The sequence below is a fragment of the Haliaeetus leucocephalus genome, unplaced genomic scaffold (assembly GCF_000737465.1).
Source record: "Haliaeetus leucocephalus isolate CR32 unplaced genomic scaffold, Haliaeetus_leucocephalus-4.0 Scaffold751, whole genome shotgun sequence".
NCBI lineage: Eukaryota > Metazoa > Chordata > Aves > Accipitriformes > Accipitridae > Haliaeetus > Haliaeetus leucocephalus.
Genome location: NW_010973187.1, coordinates 4242661 through 4263263, shown reverse-complemented (window position 1 = coordinate 4263263; position 20603 = coordinate 4242661). Strand labels below are relative to the sequence as shown.

The 20603-nt window shown below is 37.7% G+C and overlaps 1 protein-coding gene across 1 annotated transcript in view; it reads left to right on the top strand.

Annotated features, from left to right (window-relative positions):
* The window catches only part of KIF21A (kinesin family member 21A), a 184051-nt gene that overhangs the window by 32847 nt on the left and 130601 nt on the right, over positions 1-20603 (top strand). Inside the window, exons 23-34 of the mRNA XM_010581084.1 lie at positions 956-1121; positions 1639-1659; positions 5702-5762; positions 5982-6036; positions 7384-7601; positions 11612-11722; positions 12291-12419; positions 14011-14049; positions 16051-16187; positions 18692-18872; positions 19256-19420; positions 20091-20208. Of these exons, the coding sequence (XP_010579386.1) occupies positions 956-1121; positions 1639-1659; positions 5702-5762; positions 5982-6036; positions 7384-7601; positions 11612-11722; positions 12291-12419; positions 14011-14049; positions 16051-16187; positions 18692-18872; positions 19256-19420; positions 20091-20208 (1401 nt within the window). The remainder of the gene's footprint in view (positions 1-955; positions 1122-1638; positions 1660-5701; positions 5763-5981; positions 6037-7383; positions 7602-11611; positions 11723-12290; positions 12420-14010; positions 14050-16050; positions 16188-18691; positions 18873-19255; positions 19421-20090; positions 20209-20603) is intronic.

The window sequence follows — 20603 nt, the reverse complement described above, 5'->3', positions numbered from 1 at the left end:
CTCCGTATGATAAAAAGCTCCATTACATGAAGGTTTTTCTCCTCTTTCTGATAAGTAATAATTTTCTGTAGAAAAACAGAAGGTTTCTAAAAAAAGGTGTATTTTCTTGCAGAATTGGTCATTCCTGCTGTCTGTTGTTTGTCTCCACATACAAAATGTGTTTGTTGATATGTTGTTTTAGTTCATGATAAAATCAGAATCTAATGTGTAAGTCCATAGTACTACACTTTCTCAAGTCCTAGAACTCCAAGTCCTCTGATATCCTACAAGTCTTTGAGATGATGAGTTGCATCTTCATTTTCCCCTACTGTTTCTTCTGTTTGGAAACTATTCTCTCTAAATTTCACTGGCTACATTTTCTACAACTAAAAAATTCCCACTAATCCATGGGTCTAGGGAAGTTCCCTTAGAGTGGATTCTCTCTTAAGTTGGACCATGAGATCTTTCAGCAGAAGCTGAAAGTTCACTGAGTGATACTGTAGGAAAGATTACAGTTCTAGGGCTTGGTTTTGGTTGGGTTGGGTTGTTTGGTTTTTGTTTGTTGTTGTTGTTGTTTGTTATAGAGTATCATAGATTAAAAAAAAAAAGTACTTGTGAAAAATGGAGGTGTTGATTTTTCAGATGCTTGCTACTCTTAAAGAAATGCAAAGAATCTATGAATTGTACTTGGGAGTCACATCCAGCTTAGCCACTAGATGCATATTTGCAAGGCAGAGTGAGGAACACAAGTTAAATGAATGCTTAATGAATCTCTTAACAAAAACCAACCAAACACACACACACCCCCAAACAAAAAAAATCCCTTTAGCTGACACTTGATCCTTAGGATGTGAGGGGAAGGTTACAATGTACACATTGTTTGTGTTTGTAGTTTTTAAAAAGTTTTGGCAATTCTCATTTTGTAACGAAAGATAAGTGCTTTATCACAACTCATCTTTTTCTTTGTCTCTCCTAGGGTCTCCAAGCAGCTCAGAAAGAAGCTCAGATCAAAGTTCTTGAGGGACGCCTTAAGCAGACAGAAATTACTAGTGCTACTCAAAACCAGCTGCTGTTTCATATGCTAAAAGAAAAAGCCGAGTTAAATCCTGAACTTGATGCTTTGCTGGGTCATGCTTTGCAAGGTAATTTTGTCATCTTGTATTCTGAATAGTCAGCTGCATGTCATGTTTGCCTTTCATGCATGCTGTACTGGGCATTCTAGGCTATTTCTTTTCTGAATAGATGCTGTATTTTAACGTCTTAAACTCTATTTCACAATTGATGTGCATGTATGTAATTTTTAAGTATATCCCCTCGGCAGTGATATTTAGGAAATAGAGAAGTTTTTTTATTATTGAGATTTTTTAAATTTAAATAATCTGCTTGTTATTTTTACAAAAGTCTATGCATTTACAATTTGGTATCTTTTTAACTTCTGAATGTGAAATTCTAAATAAGCATTCCTGTTCAATCATCATATGTTAGTGATTTTGAAAGTGGCATCGTATGTCTGTTACGGCATCTATTCTACTTCTCATGAGATGATATTAAGAAAAATTTAGAATACAATTGGGTACTTTTTTTTTTATTTCTTTTTATAACTGGATATGTTTTGATTGGAGTGTTGCTTTTGTTTCCTTGTTGCTGTTATTTATACAGACCTAGATAGCATATCGCTGGGTAAGTATGTTTAGCTTTCTGTGTACTGTACAGCTGCATGAGTTACTAATTCACTCCTGTTCACTAACTGGTGCATCTTAGAATTTGTGAGTGTGTGAAGTTTGCATGAACTATTCCGTAAATGTACTCATTATCATGAGCTTACAGAGCATTTCTGCCTATCTGAAACCACCCATAGCCCTCATGTTAGTTAGATTTGTCAGATGAGAAGTGAATACAGTAAGCAGAGCTGTGTTTCAAATTTATGACTTGCTGCTTACGAACCTGTAGTATGTTCAGACTACATAAAGCTATTTTGTGATGTACCACTGCTGTAGTTGTGACAAATTCTGCTATCTCTTTAGGCCTGGAAAAAAAATTAATTCTTAAGATGCAGGTCATTTTTAACCTTTTACAGGTAGCTCATTTTATAATGTAAATATTGTACAGAATGCAGATTTTACCTCACTTTTTCAACTGGGTTTAGTACTGACTTCACTGATTTTGAGGAGATGAGTCTTTTGTTGTTGCTTTTAAATGATTCCCAAATAAATTACACTTATTTTCTCCCCTCCCTTGTTCCCAGCCACAAAATTGGGTATGTTTGAAACGTGGGAAAAAATATTCCTGATGTCAGTAACAATTCTTCTTGTATTGTCTTGTGTTGCTTCTAATCCCATTATGCTGTCCTATGCTAGTCTGCATAGGCATCTGAAACATTTCAAAAGCACAAAACTGCCTGAAGGTGTATAGATCCTCATCTTGTGTAAGCTGGTGAGAACTTTGCCAGTTTCCTGATAGGTGACACCTGAAGATCTGTGTCAGGGCATCTTGCTGCATACAGCCAGTATTTATTCAGGAACCTCAATTGTTATTAATATCATAGTGTATCTAAAATAGACACTTAATGTGCGCGCATGTGTGTGTGCTCACCCATGCTGGAGTGAGAGCAATGTTTCTCCAGCCAGGAAGTTAACATTGCATTTTCTTTAGCTCTGGACAGGCTTTTACCTATTAACAGCATCTGGAGCAGTGAAAAGACACTTATTAAATGCATTGAAACAGTAGCTCTATCGTCAATGTTTTTGTAGAGTATATGTCATTAAAGAAGCTTTTTTTTAACACTTTGCAAGCATGAACTGAGGCTTTTAAAACACCTAAGCTACTCAGGACTATGCTAACATTTTACAGGAAGGAAACTTCACTGCAGTTGTATCTTGGCTGAATATGCCATACTAACCTCAGTCCACACTGAAATCCAAACTTGATAGTCTGCATTTTGTAGATCACTAGCGGCTAAAACTTTTGAGCTGCAGGGAGAGCTGTAGTACAGTACTACTACTGTTGTACAGTTGTAGTTGAACAGTACTACTACTGCTGTAGTGAGGCTTTGAGGCTGGGACTGCCAGCTGGTTAGCAAGGACTGTTGGTACAGGGGCTCTCTGGTAACCTGACATGATTCCCAGGGGTGGAAGTGTGAGTGGCAGCAGATCCTGAGACCAATTTCATCAGGCTGCTTGATAGCTCAGTGGCAGTACCCAGCCAGCCCCATCTCAAGCAGAGAGGTTGCACTTCCAGGGTGCTTGTGAACCGTTCCCTTGATGCCTACTTTCAGCTCTGATATCTTCAAAAGTTCTTGGCCATTTGAATACACTTAGCTTAACTAAGTTTGGGCATTCCCCAGTGTAGTTGTGCACCTACATTCAAGCGTAGACTTAAGAAAAGGGTTCAGTCTACAGCAAAGCACATCACAGTCTTGGGTTTTGACCCTCAGAATGGGTTTTTGAATGCAAACCTGCCTTGCTTGTATGAGCCATCTGCCATTTGCTATCCCATCTGCTCTTGAGAAGAGTTAACATGACCATGAAGTTGAGTCCTGAAGCATTGATGGAGTGATTCCTTTCTAAAGAATTGTAGGAGCTGCTTTTCCTTCCCACCTCTGACATCTGGACATTCATAGATGTGACTCACAGCCATGTATATGCAGATGTTGAGAGGGCTGGTCAAATGTCACTTCCTCTGGATGAACTGTGCTGGTGTACTGCATTGTACTGGTACTGTCCAGTTGCCTCTGCATGAGGATTAAGACAAGTCATCAGAAAAGCCTTCCACTGTTCTTCAATCATTGGTTTATTAGCAGTCATCTCAGCTGCTCCTCGCAAGCTGTACTGCCTTTACTAACTTTATTGTTCCTTTCAACTCTTCTTGCTCAGGACATCTTGCAGAATCTTGCTCTTCTGCCTCTTCTCATTTCTTTTCATTGATTCTGTGTGCTGCTTTCTATCTGGGGACTTTGTGCAGTCTTCTTGTACTGAATTGTAGACAAACTGAAGAAAAATATCAATACATGTCAGGTCACATGAATGTGAGCTTACAAATAAAATCCCATCCTTTGTGGCTATCCTCCACTTTCTACTTTGTTGCCTGTAAAAGCTGTTCACAGGTTATTTGAGAAGGGGATGAAGTAACATCACCCTAATATGAATCCTATATTTAAAAAAAAAAAGCATTTATTTTATTGATGCTGCTTTTGTGCCTTGCTAGAAGGAGCAGTACTCTAGACTGTCTCTTCTGCAGAAGATGTAAAATAATAATATGTATAGAAAAGGTTTAATGTGGGCTCAGATCCGGGATGGAACAAAAAAGAAAGTTCAGAGTGCTATTCCTGTGACCCGCTTTCTTAATTATCAGAGATACAACAATATTATAAAGGTTACATTGTTAAAACTAATGCAGCAGTTGAGTATCTCTGAAGTGCATTGTTGGTGTTGGTGCTAGATTGATATATGGTTTTGACTTGTTCAGGAAACATTTTTAGATGTAGCATACAAATGAAGGCAGCATTTTCCTTTTCTTCATTCCTTCTCAGAATTAAACTGGAGACTATATATCTTTCCATCCATTCTCCAAAGCATGAACTTGCACTTAAAACATATACATGGACAAACCTATTTTAATACGGGTACCAGATATATTGGTTCTTTGCATTACAAATGGTATCTGGTTTCTGGCAGAAATTAAATAAACAAACTTAAAGAATCTCTAATAGTAAAGAAGAGATGTAATGGAATGTCATTAGAAGATTATTTAACCCTTAAAATTTCATGATTATGTTAAAAAATAAGGGACTTCACTTGCAGGAATGTATTAACTATGTCCTTAAACTATGCTTAAAATGTATTATTAGAATAATGTGCAAGTTAGGGGATTTGTTTCCCAAGAATTTGGAATTGATTGTACGTATGCCCTCAACTGGTTGTCTCAGCTTAATGTTTTGCACTGTTTGCATGCAGACATGTTAATCTGATGTTTGACAGTGTTAGTGCGTGACATGCATGCTGGTTTTGTCTTTTGTGGACAGGTTTGTGTACCCATTTTACTTCAGGAACATTTCTACTGAACAACTTCATTTTACAGTTAGCTTCAATACAATTAATCTCTTTTTAGGAAGCAGTTCTATAGTATTAAATTGTGGCATCATCCTGTTTTGAAACCTAAATGCTTATATACTAATAAAGTGCTTGCTTCTTGTCAGCCCAAATGGTGCCACTCTGTACAAGCTGAGGCTGAGCCTCAGCTTGCTAGCTACTTAAAAATAATTTTTTTTTTTTCATTATAACCAGGCTGATTCTGTCTTAAAGCAAGAAGATTACATAAAAAGAGGAGGAAGAGACATCCTTACTGTCCATTGATTTTACATCCTGTCTCTTCCATGTCTTGCAGTTAATTTCCTTTGCTTTATCTTCTTTCTTCCAGATTTCCTTCTAGAATTTATTTCTGGTTTTCTGTCATCCCTGTTGCTCTGCTACAGTAGAAGACCGCATTTGGCACAATAGGCCTAGGTGTAAGATTTATTTAAATTGTATAAAAAAATTTAGTTTAGATACCAGGAAAATTCAATGGGGACTGGCTAGGAAATAGTTAAGGTACTTTGAAAACCCCCGCCTTTTGTGTGCTGTTCATCTACGTTCAACATTGTCTGAGCTGTTTTGTATAGCACTTAAAACCTGCACATCCTGTTGTAGACAGACAGACTAACATTATTCTTTTGGAAATTTTCTAGAAAATGTGGAAGATAGTACTGATGAGGATGCCCCATTGCATAGTCCTGGGACAGAAGGAAGGTGAGCAATCTTTGTTAACAGGTAACTGGATTTGGCTCTAGAAAAATTACTGTCACTTTCTCTTTCTGTAACACATCATGTATCCATTAGAAGATACCTCTGACATTGTTTTGTTCTACTTTGTCCACTATTTCAGTAGGAAGAAGAATCAAATAAGAATACACATTCTGCAAAAGTATGGCTATTTTCTTTCTAACTGTGGTGCAATTTTTCTTTTAGTTCATTATCTTCAGATCTTTTGAAGCTTTGTGGTGAAGTCAAACCCAAAAGCAAGGTAGGCTGTACAATGATGATGATAATAATTCACACTTCAACAGCACTTTTCTGGGGAATGCTCTTGCTTTGCACTAGAGATGTTAATGAACGAACACATGCAGAAGGTGAACTGATGTACCGTTCATGTGATTTGTATGCAATATGCTTTTGTGTGATACTCCGCTCTGAGAAGCAATGATAAAAATGTACTTTTTCAATATTTTGTGGTTGAATTTTTACTGTTTCAGAATGAGATATGTTCTTCCAATTACTAGCACTCCAAACTGGAGTAGATTTGTGGTTTAGTATTAGTTAGGCTGCAGTTTAATGTTAATGCCAGCAGGAACTGAGAACTTGCTTATTGTTTGTGATTTTCTTCTGTGGTCATAGAAATGTAAAGGAAGTTTGTAAAAGAAACAGAAGTTTGACCTCCAGGCTCTTAATTGCAGTTGGCATTGGAGGAATATATCTAGGCTGGCTGCAGTTTAATATTAATGGCAGTGGGAACTGGAAACACGCACGCTGATTGTGATTTTGCTTCTGTGCTCACAGGAGCATAAACCAAGTTTGCACAGTAAATAGAAGCTTAGCCTCCACTCTTCTAACTGCACTTGGCTTTGGAGGAATATACCTAGGTTGGCTGTTACATTATTGGTTGCATTCATTGGTGTGCAGCTCTTTGGGCAGGTAAACTGAGTGAGTTTGGTCTGAAAATGTTGGCATAAAATAAGTGTCATTTTTGTAATGGCTCTATTGAGACAGGACCTTGTCTTCCCCAGTGGCCTTTCTTTCCCTGAGGAATAGATCTTAATTTCACAGCATCGTTACACCTAACATGTATGATCACTTTTTTAAGAATGACTATGTTGCACAAAGCTCAGCTCCTTTGTGAGGTTTTGTGTTGTTTTCAAATTGTTGAAATGCTGACCAAATCTTAATTCATGTTGGCCTAAACTACTTTAAGTGACATAAACTAAGAAAGAAGCAGAGCTTTTGTATCAGAAGGAGCATCAGTGTAAGAATTCACACTTTGCTTTATTCCTCTCTGCTTTATAACATTTCATCTGGATAAACCTTAGGAGAGTAATATTGTACTCCTGTAGTACTGACAGGGCCTTGTAGTTGGTTGAAAGGATATCAATGGAAACCAGTTGCCAAATCACTGTCTCATGCTGTTGAATTTGACTTGCCTCCTCTGAAACATTGCCAAAGAGTAGAGATGAGCTCCCTGAATTAGTTTCCAGAGGTAGTTGCTAAGTGAATTGAGGTGGATGCTAATTATGAGTTAATGATAAGCTTAATTGTAGCACTATTGACACATACCATGAAATGTTTAAGTCGCAACTTGGTTTTTATTTGTCTCCAGGCCCGCCGGAGGACCACTACTCAGATGGAATTGCTATATGCAGACAGCAGTGATTTAGTCTCTGACATTAGTGCTGCAGACTCTACTTTGGCTGGTCCTCTTGCATCAGTTGCAGAAACCCAAGAAAGTGGGATGGCTGCTGACACAAATGATACTTCTGCTAGGGACAGAGAGTTTATTCCCCCACCATCTGGCTTACCTTCTAAGATAGGCAGCATGTAAGTTTGGCCATGCTGTACTAATTATCCTTTGCTTTTAAAAAATGCATGTTGCCAATTTCTTGTAATCTATTATTTTAACTTTACAAAGGAGGTTGATATACTTGAAGCTTACTAAATAATACTGACAAAGCTCCTCCTCCTTTTCTACCATCACCAGTCTAGAAAGTATAAATGCACAGTTGTAAGTAACGTGTTTCTTACGGAAGATATAAGTTCTGTTAAGTTGCTTTGTCGTAGTAAAATTATTGTAGCCTTGTTTCTAAGTAGTGGGAAAAATCCATCTAGTAGCTTGGATACTTTGCTGTCTTAGTGCTATGGGAAATGCACATTCTAGGGAGGTAATGACAATCTACTTAGAACAGCAGAGAGATTAAAAAAAAACCCAAACAAACCCCCAACCCCAAGACTTTATATAATGCAGCAATAGTGTCTGTAAATGGTCCTCACTATTAGGTAAAATGTTTCTATGAGTCATCTTGTGTGGATCATACTTAAAATGAAGACTATACAATAATAGAGCATGCAGGTGTAAAGTTGAAAGAAACATGTTGGATATTATGAATCCTCAAAAATTCTTTCTATTTGCAGGTTGCACTTACCTGCAGAACAGTTTTACTAATTGAAAATATTACTTGATGCCAAATAGAACAAAAATATTATTTTTGTCTTTTTACTTTGGGGCCAGCAGGTGTCTCTCACATGCACTCCTTTTTTCACTTGCTCTTGCTGTTCTCTTTATATTTACCAATATCACTGTTGGTTATTAGCCATTCACTGCTAGAGACCCTTTTCTTGGCTTTTAGGTACTAGCTCCTATGTTGCACAAACTCATGCGTAAACTGAATGTGCTTGCTGCATTCAGTGATATGGAAAAACTGTGTCCCATAGCTATCTTCCTGTTACAGATTCTGGAATTAAGCATCTTTCACTATCCATCTGTCCTATTTGCATAATATTTTTACAGCAGTCTCCATCTAATGTACATTTGCAATTTGTATTATTTTTACTGTGTATTTCTAGCATGTGCTTGAGGTGGCAATCATGAACAGTAAAACACTGCTGACAGCAATTATTAACCATGCTGATGGCTTCAGTGCATTTTACAAGTAGAATCTGCTTGGAAAGAATGCTCTTGAGGGTGAGGATAGGTGAAGAAACCCACTTGTTTCAGCAGTTAGTGTGAGATCACTAGAGACTTTTGAAGCTTCAAGATTTAAAACGTCAAGTGTTATGACCTGGCATCCAAGACTCAGGTAATACTAACTTTTGCCTCACTCCATCTTCTAGAATGTATCCGTTTGTGAAAGTGAGCCAGCAATGAGGCAAAACAGGATTTTCCAAAAACTGCATTCTGTGAACATATGCATTGTCAGTAAAACAATTCAATCAGCAGTAGGCCTCACATATATTTTGGGTTGTTATGATCATGTTTTAGCAGATAAGTGATCAAAAATTCCCACAATCAGTGTGCAGTGACTTCTTCACTGTAATTGAGATGCTTTTTCAAAACTAGAACTCAGTATACTTTATACGGTATTGCTGGTTTTGCTGGTCACTGGTCATTGTTGAAGAAAGGTGGTCTGTGTGAGCCATCTGGCCTTCCTATGTGAGCCTGTGGTGCCATCATGTCTCTTGTAATAAAATACTTTCTTCTGGAGCAGACTGTGGTCTTGTCTGCAATAAACATTGTCTCCTTTGTGCCGCTTACTTAAGTGACAGTTAGGGATGTAGAAGCAGTTAACAGTGATCCAAAATACGCATTCTCAAAGTGACAGAAATATATGCTTAGGTGCAAATCTAGGCATCTGCATATGTACAAACTGCGCCACTCTGGAAACCCCTCAGTTTTCTCAGATCTGTGGTGATTCAGAGAGGCACCTAAATGCCCATGGGCAAGAGTTAGTTTGGTTGGAATTCTGTTTACAAAGATGGCTAGTGCTGTTGTCCTTTGATATGCTCAGCTCGTCTACAGCAGCCTCTTCGGAGTAGAGTGGTCTCCTGTAAGTTTTGTGCCAGCTCTGTTCAGATGTCTGATATCCTGGGAAATCTAAAAGGGTGCTGGAAACCTGTAATTAGGTGTGTGTCTTGCTCCTTTTCATTCAACTCATTGACATCATGAACCTGTCTTTTACATCTATGCTTAGGAATTTCATTCCAGCAAGACTGCTGCATTCTTATAATACCTGCATTTCCAGACTTTCAAAAAGAATTCATAATATGATCATGCTCTTGCACATCTTCAGAAGAAGGTGTACACTGGAGTCAAAGATGGAAGACTCAAGGTGCATATAGAGAGTGAGCAAGAGGGAGCTGTCTCCATGTCTGCATATGTAGGACACTGGTGTGAGGCAGAGGAGCTTGGGTTCCAGTTTCTGGTGTGGTTTATTTAATCTAGTAGCTGCACAGTAGACACATAGACAACCATGGCAGTGGAGGCTAAGCCGTTCATCATCCTTGCTGAAAGATCTAGCTATCAGGCTGATCATAGGACGTGCCTTGTGACCCCAGGACTTTTGCATTCCTAAATGCATACTGGTCCAGCATAGAGAGGGAGGGAGTGTGTCCTATTCCACCTCTTTTTATGTGCTTTGTAGAGGTAAGGGAGCCTTGCAGAGAAATGTGTGCTCTGGCCTTGAGGAGGGAATTGAACCCACCTTTTCCCCTTCTTTTTTATGTACTTTAACTGCTAGGCTTTTGTGCAAAACCAGACAAGTTATCACTTGTCCTTTTTGTGTCTCTTGAAGACCCTGGGGGGAGCTCTAGGGTCTGCAAGCAACTCTTGGCACTAGGTCCTACAGGCAGGACCTTCACCTTCCAATTAGGGCTTGTGTTCATTGTGCAGATGATCACTTGAGACAGTCAGTCTCAGCTACTTGAGTCAAGTAGCTGTTCTTGGTTGTGCTGCCCTTGTTAAATCACGTTATTCTGCATGCCAATCCCAAGGTGGATTTTATTTAGCACAGACTTCTTCTCAAGGGAAACTGGTACAGCTTTCCTCAAGTAGAGAAGTTGCAGTTATGCAGATCCAAATCCTGTAGAGCTCTGAGACCAGATGCTAGTAACTGTGTCAGGCAGGTGGCCTGCCAACTGAACTTTACTTAATAAAGTTGTGTGGCACAAAAGCATTTTCAGAATCTGCTTTCTTTCTTTTAGTGAGCATTTCTGGTCATAGAAACAACTTTTTAAAAAGGATAAAACAAAGCAAATATTGCTTTTCTGATTGCCCAGCTAATGAGAAACAGGAGTTCAGAAGAGTGGACACCATCCAGATTCCTTTCTTTTTTTATCTGACTGTGGTGAAATGATGACATTCGGGTGTCAGCATTAATATTGCACTCTTGATCGTATTGCTATTTTTAATGGGGAGTAAAAGGTTGGGAGAAAGACCACAGTGACTGTGAACTGGAATTATTTCAGAGGAAGAACTAGAGAGACAAAGGAGGGATGGAAAGCAAGGCAGAAGGGAAAGGGGGACAAAAAGAAGCAATGTTATAATAGCCAGGCTGTCAGTGGGAAATGCTTTTTCTCACTTCCTAATTTTGAATTTGATATTGAAACATGAATATGTTAATGCAAAGTTTAATTCATATGTAAGAGTCATCATGGTTTCTCTGTTCTTCATGTCTGTAAGTGGTCTATTGTAGATGAAAGTTGTGGAATCTGAAATTTTAGATCTCAGACCTTCCATCTTCTCTGTGGTCTTAATTTGAGATGTATACTCCACTGTGTTTCTTTTAGTCAGTCTCTTTTATTATTGAATTAGTAGATCTCCTTTGCATATTCAGTATCTGGCTCTTTATATGATGATGAACTGTGAAAGTTAATAAACTTGGTGTATTTTAGTATAAAAATGTGAGAACAAATTTAGAGTCCATAGATTCAAGAGAGACAATACTAGATTAAGCACATTCTGAAATTTGAAATCTGAGTGGGAGAATGACAGCTAATGTAAGAAAAGCAAGTTTGTAAAGCACCTTAAAGTAAGGTAATGATTGCTCTTGCTTTAGTTCTAGACAGCCATCTCTGTCAGAGAAGAAGATACCTGAGCCTTCACCTTTAGCGAAGAGAAAAGCCTATGAGAAAACAATGGAAAAGACAAAGGCAAAAGAACAAAAACTGTAAGATTCTTTTAAATTTATTTTCTCTGACATAATTTAAACCTTGGGTATATTTTCTTGAAATATAAATCTGTATTTTTCTATTTCTGTAATTCTACGATGTTTTTTATTGTTGGCAGTGAAATTATTCACTGCTCAACTTCTGTGTATGGTTTTTTTTTTTTTCCAGAGTATTTTTCTGTATGAAATAACTCAGGAGCAGAGCCCTGACTACATGTCCTCTGGAGCATTTTCAAATGACTTTTTTTTTTTTTTTTTTTTTTTTTTATGGAAGTCATCAATTTCTCTAAGAAACTGCAGTTTTACAAGAATTTCTTTGGTTTATTTATGTGTGTTTTCTGCCTGGAGCTTTCACTGTTAGCACATAAACTTTGAACATCGTGCTACCTTGCACTCTGCAGCAGTTTGTAGTCTTAAATTTATTGCCTTCTCTGGAAAATACCTATAGCTAGCATTATAATTTTGTTTATTCGCTTAAGAAGAGAGCATCTAACATTTGAGGCATGTTGCATTTAACTTCTCTAACCATTCATAACCTGTTAAAGAAGATGTTCTTTTTTTCTTGTAGCTCAGATTCTGGAGCCCCAGAGGCTAGTCTGTCACCTCCTACTTCCCCACCAAGCCGGCCCCGTAATGAAATGAATGTTTTTAGTCGTCTTACTGTTTCTCAGGGAAACACATCAGTTCAGCAGGATAAGTAAGTCACAGAGGGAAGCCTCAGCCCCCAACCAGGGAACTGCAAAGTGCACTCAAGTTATCAGTGTAGTACTATCTGTTAGATATTTTGCCCTTCTCCTGCAAGACAAGAGGAGACATTTCTTGTGGTTTTTGTGTAGTTTTCAAACAAAATATTTTAAACTTCCATGGAACCATTGTAAAAATTCAAGAAAAGCAATTTCCTGCTGAACCTTGTTTCCTGTTTTCTAGGTTATGTCTGGTATTTGTAGTTTTAAACCCAAAGTAGAAAAGAACAGTAGAATTCTTAGATGTATGTGTATTTGTGTGTGCGTTTACACTTGAAAGTAGGATTTAGCTGATAATTTAGGAAATAGAGCTTTTGACAGTTATTCGGTTACTCTTCTCAGAATGCTGTCACAACAGCACCCTGGAGGATGGGATATTGAAATGGCTAGAACAGAGTTGTTTAGAGATTATATAAATTATTGAACAGACTGACTTTAGGAGGTGATCTGGAGAAGCAGATGATACTCATACCTTCTTTAGGAGGAGTAGAGCTCAGTTTCCTCGCATGTTAGGCATCTGTTAGGAGCCTTACACCAAATCACAGTGGAGTTGACTTGAGCAAAATCTTTGCGGGTTTCAGTACCGGTACTAGGGCCATGCAGCGCTTATGAACTGCAATTCAAACTTAGAATAAAGTTTAGTTCTGACTGTAGCAAGGCAAGAAATTGCTGTTGTCTGTTTACACTAATGCTTTTTCTAAAACTTTGGTTTTTTTCAGTGGTCTAGAGTCACCACATACCAAGCAGTAGCTTGCAAGGCTTTCAGTAGTTTAACTGTGCTTGTAACTTCTTTATCTTAGCTGTGTTATCTTTATCTTATTGCTAACTCCCACCTAATCCTTTTCATTTTCTCTGGACTGACTTTGAAGTCAAATTGAAACTGCTGAATCTGTTTGGTTTGAGTTAAAAATGAAGGACATCTTAAGACATACTGCAAATGTTCATGTCTGGGGGGGATTTTTCTTGTGTGTGTGTTCTTGTTTTTTATTTTTAAACACTTTTGAAAGTGAGAGGTGAAGGATTTTCAACTTAGGATTGTTTGCAAATTGCTGTTCTTATTTCAGTGGGGTATCAATAAGCTTAATATTTATATTTTTATGCTTAACATTTTACATGTTTCTTCTACACTTAACAGGCATTGATGGTCAGAAACTTTTTTCCTTTTGATATTTTCAACAAGCACTATGTTATGGAGGTTAAATTATACATCCATCGTCTCCTTTTACTTTGTTGCCTTTACTTCTATAAGAAAATGTTGGGGAAATAAATGGCTCAGCTGGTGTTACTCAGCTTCTTGGGCTGAGACAGTCTAGCAGTGTAACTTTACTGCTGAGAGTGCTGTTTTAAGATTATAATTCTGCTTCCTCCCCTAGCGCCGTGTTATCACGGGTTTAAGGTATACCCTGAGCAATGCTGCATACTGTATGTGGATTTGCATTGCTTTTCTGAATTGGCCATGCTGTTGTGTGTTCTTCTCATATGGAGGCTTTACTTTGCTGATACCTATATTCTTTCTCCTCACAATTCCACCACTGTTGATTGTAGGTCTGATGAAAGTGATTCCTCTCTGTCGGAGGTACACAGGTACTCTCTCTTTCTCTTTTCTGTTTTCTTGGCATCTCTCACTGAAGTTATTCCAGTTCTTCGGAAATTTCATTTTGCTGCATGAATTTTCCTGATACTTGTGTACTGTATCTCTTTTGCCTTTGCCAGAAGCATAAAAATCTGAAATTTTGGTCAAGCATGTCTCCCCCTCCCCTTTTTTAGGGTGTTCTTTATTGTTGTCGAGCATGTCAGGTTTTTTCTTTTTAAATGAAATATGGTATAAACCTTTCTTTAGACATATTCTTTCTCTCTTTTGTTCTTTTAAAAAAAGAGGAGCAGACATTTTCTTAGGTTTTATATGCTTATCTCTGTTTTTCTTGTTCAGTTGTATGCTTTGGTCACTAAAAATTAAATCCCAGTGTAAATAAAAATGAGTAGGTTTTTTATTATATCTTTCTCACAGAACACACGATGGCTTAAGAGATGAAAGAAATGTCCCCACTCATGCTCCTGAGCTGTGGCTTAGGATTTTGGTACTCAGTGAAAAATTAGTTTATTAAGAGAAGGGCAGTCAAAGGGCTAATAATACTATGATGGTGGTTTTGTTTGGTCATTGTAGCAGTTGTAGCATTTTTTTGTCTGTAGATTTCAGAGCACTGCACGTAGGTAGATAAATAGCTCCGGGACAATTATTTTACATGGCTTGTCAGGGGAATGAGTGGGTGAGAACAACAGTAGGAATAACTCAGTTTAGAGGCAGCATGATCCACTGGGGAGTACTACAGAGAAAACCATATTAGTTTTGTGTGGTGTTAGAAAACAAAACCATGGAGACCTAAATTAAAAATAATAAAGTAAATTGTTCCTGTATTCTTGAAAACATAAGAAGGTGCAGACAAAGGTGAATGCCTTTCCAAAATGATGAAGTTAATGTCAAACAATTTAAGGCAATATCAATCATGTTAGTAAAATCTATAAAAGGGTTGTGAAGGAGTACTGAATTATATGAATGAAGATGTCCTGAGCAGTAAAAGTGTATAAAATAGTAATTTCTAGGACTGTACTAAGTAAACAAGCTAATTGTAGCAAAGTTAGATAATATCAGGAAGGACTTTTTCCTTCCTGTAGCAAGCTTCTGGGTCATGTTATGGAATTTTTACATTTGGCTTAGTTCCTTTTTCTCATAGTTATGTGTGTAATACCAGGAAGAGCATGACAGTGAGTCTTACCTGCAAGCTGGTCAGGTCACAGCATTGTGTTTCATGTTTGTGGGCATTACCTTGAGGCTTTTCTACACCACAGAAATCAATGGGGTCCATGTGTGTGTGCAGTTGTGTGCATGGGCTTTTAGACTGCTAAATAATTTTTATTCGGTGATGAACTGTGATTTCCCCCCCCAGCCCCCCCCGCCCCGGGTGAGTTAGTCTTTTGGTACCACCACAGAACTAGCTACAAATCCCCAGGAAGATTGCTCTGGCATATCTGTACTCCAACCATACTCCCTTTTAGCTATTTGAGTACAAGTGTGGCATTGGGTACGGGGTGCAGTAGGAACCTTCCTCAGGCACACAAATTAGCAGCAGTTCTCCAAGCCTGCCTGTAGAAGGCAGTTGATGTGAAATGCCTGCTGAGTTTGGAATTGGCAGTGTACATTACATCTACTCCATTTTTCAGATGTGATACTTAGATTAAGATGTCTTTTATGCAATTTGCAGTCTTAAGGTTGATCCTAGGCATTCAGGAGCTTTAAGCATCCTGGTTCTTTCAGCATTACACAGACTTTCGCATATGCACAACATTCAGCATCTTGTCCTTTTTTCATTTGTTTGGTTTTACATGTGATTTCCTTTAACTGATAGTCCAGAGTTGGCACTTGCTGAAGCTAAATAGTAAAAATCCTCACATAGTTTATGAAAGGTATTCAACTGTTCTGCCCTCACATGTAAGAAAATTAGATTAACCTTTTTCCTTACATTTAAGTAAATTAATTTTATCTGTGTCTATTAGTATGTCCATCTCACATTCTCTTCTTTCCTTTAGGGGGATAATTAACCCATTCCCTGCTTCAAAATGTATCCGATCATCCCCGCTTCAGTGTATCTATACAGCTGAAGGACATACCAAGGCTGTGCTTTGTGTTGATGCAACTGATGACCTTCTCTTCACTGGATCTAAAGGTTGGGCAAGCTCCATGCATCTGTGCTGCCTACAGAGGCTGCTTTGACAACTTGTGGTATTGTGAAATTCTCAGTTTGTGCTTAGTACTGTAAACACAGTGGAAAATTGTGAGGATCCATTTTGCAACATAAGCTGAAGAAGGATTTACAGTAATTATCTACACGTTTTTAATTCCAATGTGTACTATTTGGCTGTTTATTTGTAGTGGAAAAAGTAACTATCAAGAATAACACTAATATTTGTTGAGTGATATGATGGAACCAATCATGGTAACATGTGCATACATGGTGTGCAATGCAAACTAATAGCCTCAGAGTAGGTGTAGAGGTGGGAATTAGCACGTCTTTGGCTGTGCTGCCTACAGAGGTTGAATAGTCTCCATGCCATAGTTGGTTCTTCGAGTAGAGCTAAGGACATTTTCTGCTTCCCCTGTGGGTCTTGTTGCTTGTGCCTTATGGGCATAAGAATTGTATGGCTGTTGTGGAAGAGGCCAGATTTTTAGTAGTCACTAAATTCCTTACTGGATGGTGCAGTCAGTCTATGAACTCTTCAAGCTTGTAGAAGCAGTGTTTTGGAAGAAAACATTTTCCTCCTGTCTTTGGTGTGACTTTCCATTGTAATCACTTAGTTTGGCTTGAAGATAACATAACCAGATCTCAGTGGTTATTTTTCATGAACACCCTTTTTAATATTGCTCAAAAGTGATTTTTGTGTGTTTTTTCTCTGGGCCTTTTCCTATACGGCACTTATGGTAAAGGACTTGCTATATTTTTAGTTCTGCAGCTGAAACTGTGGCAGACTTTTTTTTTTTTTCTCCAAAATAAAACTTGTGTGATAATCTGGGGTTTTTTTTGTTTTGTTTTGGTTTTTTTTCCTTCAAGTATCAAATCTAAGGTGAACTAGAGTGGTGGCTGGGAAGACATTAACACCTACTGACAGGGAGACTCTCCTTTCCACTAGTTCACATAACAAATAGACTCTGAAATTTCAGGGCATCCTTTTTTCCCCCCTATGTTAACATAGAGATAACTCCATCAGATGCAGGTCTTCTACTGCTAATATTCAGGTATGGTTTCTGTGGTTATTCTGCTAGCTGGCTGTTAAAAATACAGAGACACACTTTTACAGTGAATTGGCAAACTTTCATCTTATAAGTTTAAGCCAATGTTTCAGCATTTGTGCAAGTGTATGCAAATGCAAAAAAGGACATATATATAGTTTTTGTAAACATTGCTTAGTTGATTTGTATTGAGATTTTTTTGATTTAGTGGCTATGTGGGGAAAAAAGACTTTTTGGATTATTTTATTTTACATCTAGATTTGTGTTCTAAAGGTGGGGTTTTGGTGGGGTTTTTTTTGTTTGTTTTGGTTTTTTTTAACATATGGACGCTTGTAGATGTAAATATTTGCTCTTTCTTGTCATATGCTACATTCCCATACTTATGGAAGAATTTTTCCTCTGTATATATTTGGAGGGGAAAAGTTTACGAAGTACACATGTACTCAAGAGTGTACACAGTTGTTTGTTTAAATAAGGTTAAATCTTTTGGAAATTGTTGCTGAAGCAGAAAGTCTCAGCTCACTGACATCACGTAACACTAGCAGCGAGTGCCAGTTCAGGAATGCCAGTAAGCTTTCAGGTGTATTGTGGATATTGGGCTTTGGTCTTGATAGTTGGTATTATTAAAGTGGCTGACAGTTCTTGGTATACTTACCTTCTTCATGTTTTTATAACTGTCTACACATGAAGCTTTCTCTTCATCCTCCCAGTGCTTATTCCAGTCAAAATGCACTTCTGAAATATATGGAGTTATAGAGACATGGTACAACAAGGAAAGTTTCCTGTGCTCTTTATTTGTGTTGCCAAAATTCTTGAAAACTTCTATGCTTTGGGATTTCAGTACACAAAAGGTCACAGTATTTAAATTTCTCTGCTACTGAATGAAAACAGTGACTAAAGCACTTACACTGGGATTTTCAGAGGATCCTACAACACTCAATAGTTTGGATCACTTCTTACCTTTGTTAGGGTTTTTTGGTGGCAGTCAGCACTGTCATGCTGAGCCTCAAAGCCCCTCCTGAACTATGTTCTTGATGAAGAATTCCTGAATTAAAAACTGGATTCTTCTCTTGATCTGTCATCATCCAAACTTTACAGCCTCTAAACTGTCTGTATCTTCACTTTACTTGAGACGGAATTCTATCCTTTTAAAATGCTGTGGGAGCTAATATGCATGTCTTGAACGCACAACATTTAATGATTAACCTTGCTTAGTTTTGATGATGGTAGATGATGCCCATGTGTATTCTTTAAGACCTGTTTAATTTAGCTGTTTTTCTGCAGTGCCTACCTAAATGGAGGGATATGTATGAGTGCAAATGAATGCATGTACTTTTTTTTTTTTTTTTTAAATTAACTGAGTTTTGGAAAAACATGATTTTTTTTTTTTTTCCTGTTTGTTTTTTAATTATTCTCTTCCCCTTTTAATTTGTCTTTATTTAGATCGTACCTGTAAAGTCTGGAATCTGGTAACTGGACAAGAGATTATGTCTCTAGGGGGTCATCCAAATAATGTTGTTTCCATAAAATACTGCAACTACACTAGCCTGGTGTTCACAGTCTCGACCTCCTATATCAAGGTGTGGGACATCAGAGATTCGGCTAAGTGTATTCGGACATTGACGTAAGTATACTAAACCTCAAATGCCAAGAGTTTAAATGAGTTTTAATTTTAGATAAATTTTATTATATTTAATTCAATAGTGCAGTACAGTGTAATTCAAGTACACTGTTTTCTGGGGCTGGAAGCTTTCCTTATGTGTTCAGGCTAAGTCGGTATGGGGTACTGGTAATATGTGGAAACACAAACCAATTTGCATTCATGCCTATAGTGTTTTATCAAATGTTCAGTATTCATAACTGGCTTATAGTCTTTTTGCTCAGGTAAACAGGTTTGGTTTTAAACAGTGTGCAAAGTAGGGAGAACATAATGTAGAGTTTGTTTTTGGGTTTGGTTTTTTTTTTTTTTTTTTTTTCCTTTTCCTGCTCCTTCCTCCTTGTACTCAGGTCTTCAGGCCAAGCGATGCCTGGTGATGTGTGTTCAGGAAGTACTAACAGAACAGTCACTATCCCAGCTGGAGAGAACCAGATCAATCAGATTGCACTAAATCCAACTGGCACATTCCTCTATGCAGCTGCTGGAAACTCAGTGAGGATGTGGGACCTGAAAAGGTACTGAACACCAGTAGAAGAGAATGTTGTTTAGGTGCTTACATGTGCATATGAAACAAAGTGTTTCCTGTTTATGGTAATGTCCATAACCTGGGCAAAATATGAGGAAGATATGTATCAAATAATCCATACTGTGGTGGTTACTGAGATAATGGAGGTGCTCATGATTTCCTCATGTGTTAAGGTTATGGTGAATTTTTTTCAGTAAAAATGATTGGAAAAACCCAAGGTTTTGTTTAAGACAGGCATTGTAAAACAGACTCTTTTAAGGTGACGGATGCATGAATCCTGACTAGTAAGTGTTGATGAAATGATGAAAACCAATTGATATAATGTAATATAATGTGGGACTGCAATAGTCACACTGTAATAGCACTTTTCCAAACAGAACCTGCACCCAAAGAGTGTGTTCAAAATACAGATGTACTTTGAGGGGTCTGATTTGTCTTTATCTTTAAATTTTTTAATTCTCATTTTACATAAATAGAAACTTTTGTTTACTTTTAACATTTACACTCTATTGCTCATATCCATGGATATGTAAACCAGAGGATGAATAGTGAAGACATAGGGGAAAATAAAAAGATCCATTCTGGCAGAAACTGTGCTACAAACTGTATTGGATATATGGAAAAATAACAAACCTTCATTTCTTCTCTTATTCTCGAAGATTTCAGTCTACAGGAAAGCTAACTGGTCACCAGGGTCCTGTAATGTGCCTTACTGTAGATCGAATTTCCAATGGACAAGATCTTATTGTCACTGGTTCAAAGGATCATTATATAAAGGTAAACCATTAGTATTTGCTTATTTATTTTAACTCTTTACATCAGCATGGGATGCAGGCTTCAGCAGAAGCGACTTACATCTCCATATCTGAAATGTGATACCCAAGATGGAAATTCTTTCATCAGTTATAGATTATGAATAATGTTCAGTCTTAATAAATGCTTATCACTTCAGTGCTATTTTTATTTCATGATGGAACATGGATGGATGGTTGCCCAGCCTATTTGGTGTATTCATTAGCACACAGGTTGCTCTGAGTTGTGTTCAAAGCACAGCCAGTGGTGTTACAATACTATCCTGCTTCTTGGCATTGTGATTAATTCACTCAAGGATAGGGAATTTTTTCTTTTTTTTTGGTGGGGGGGGGGATGGGGGGGGGGGGGGGTTTTTGTTT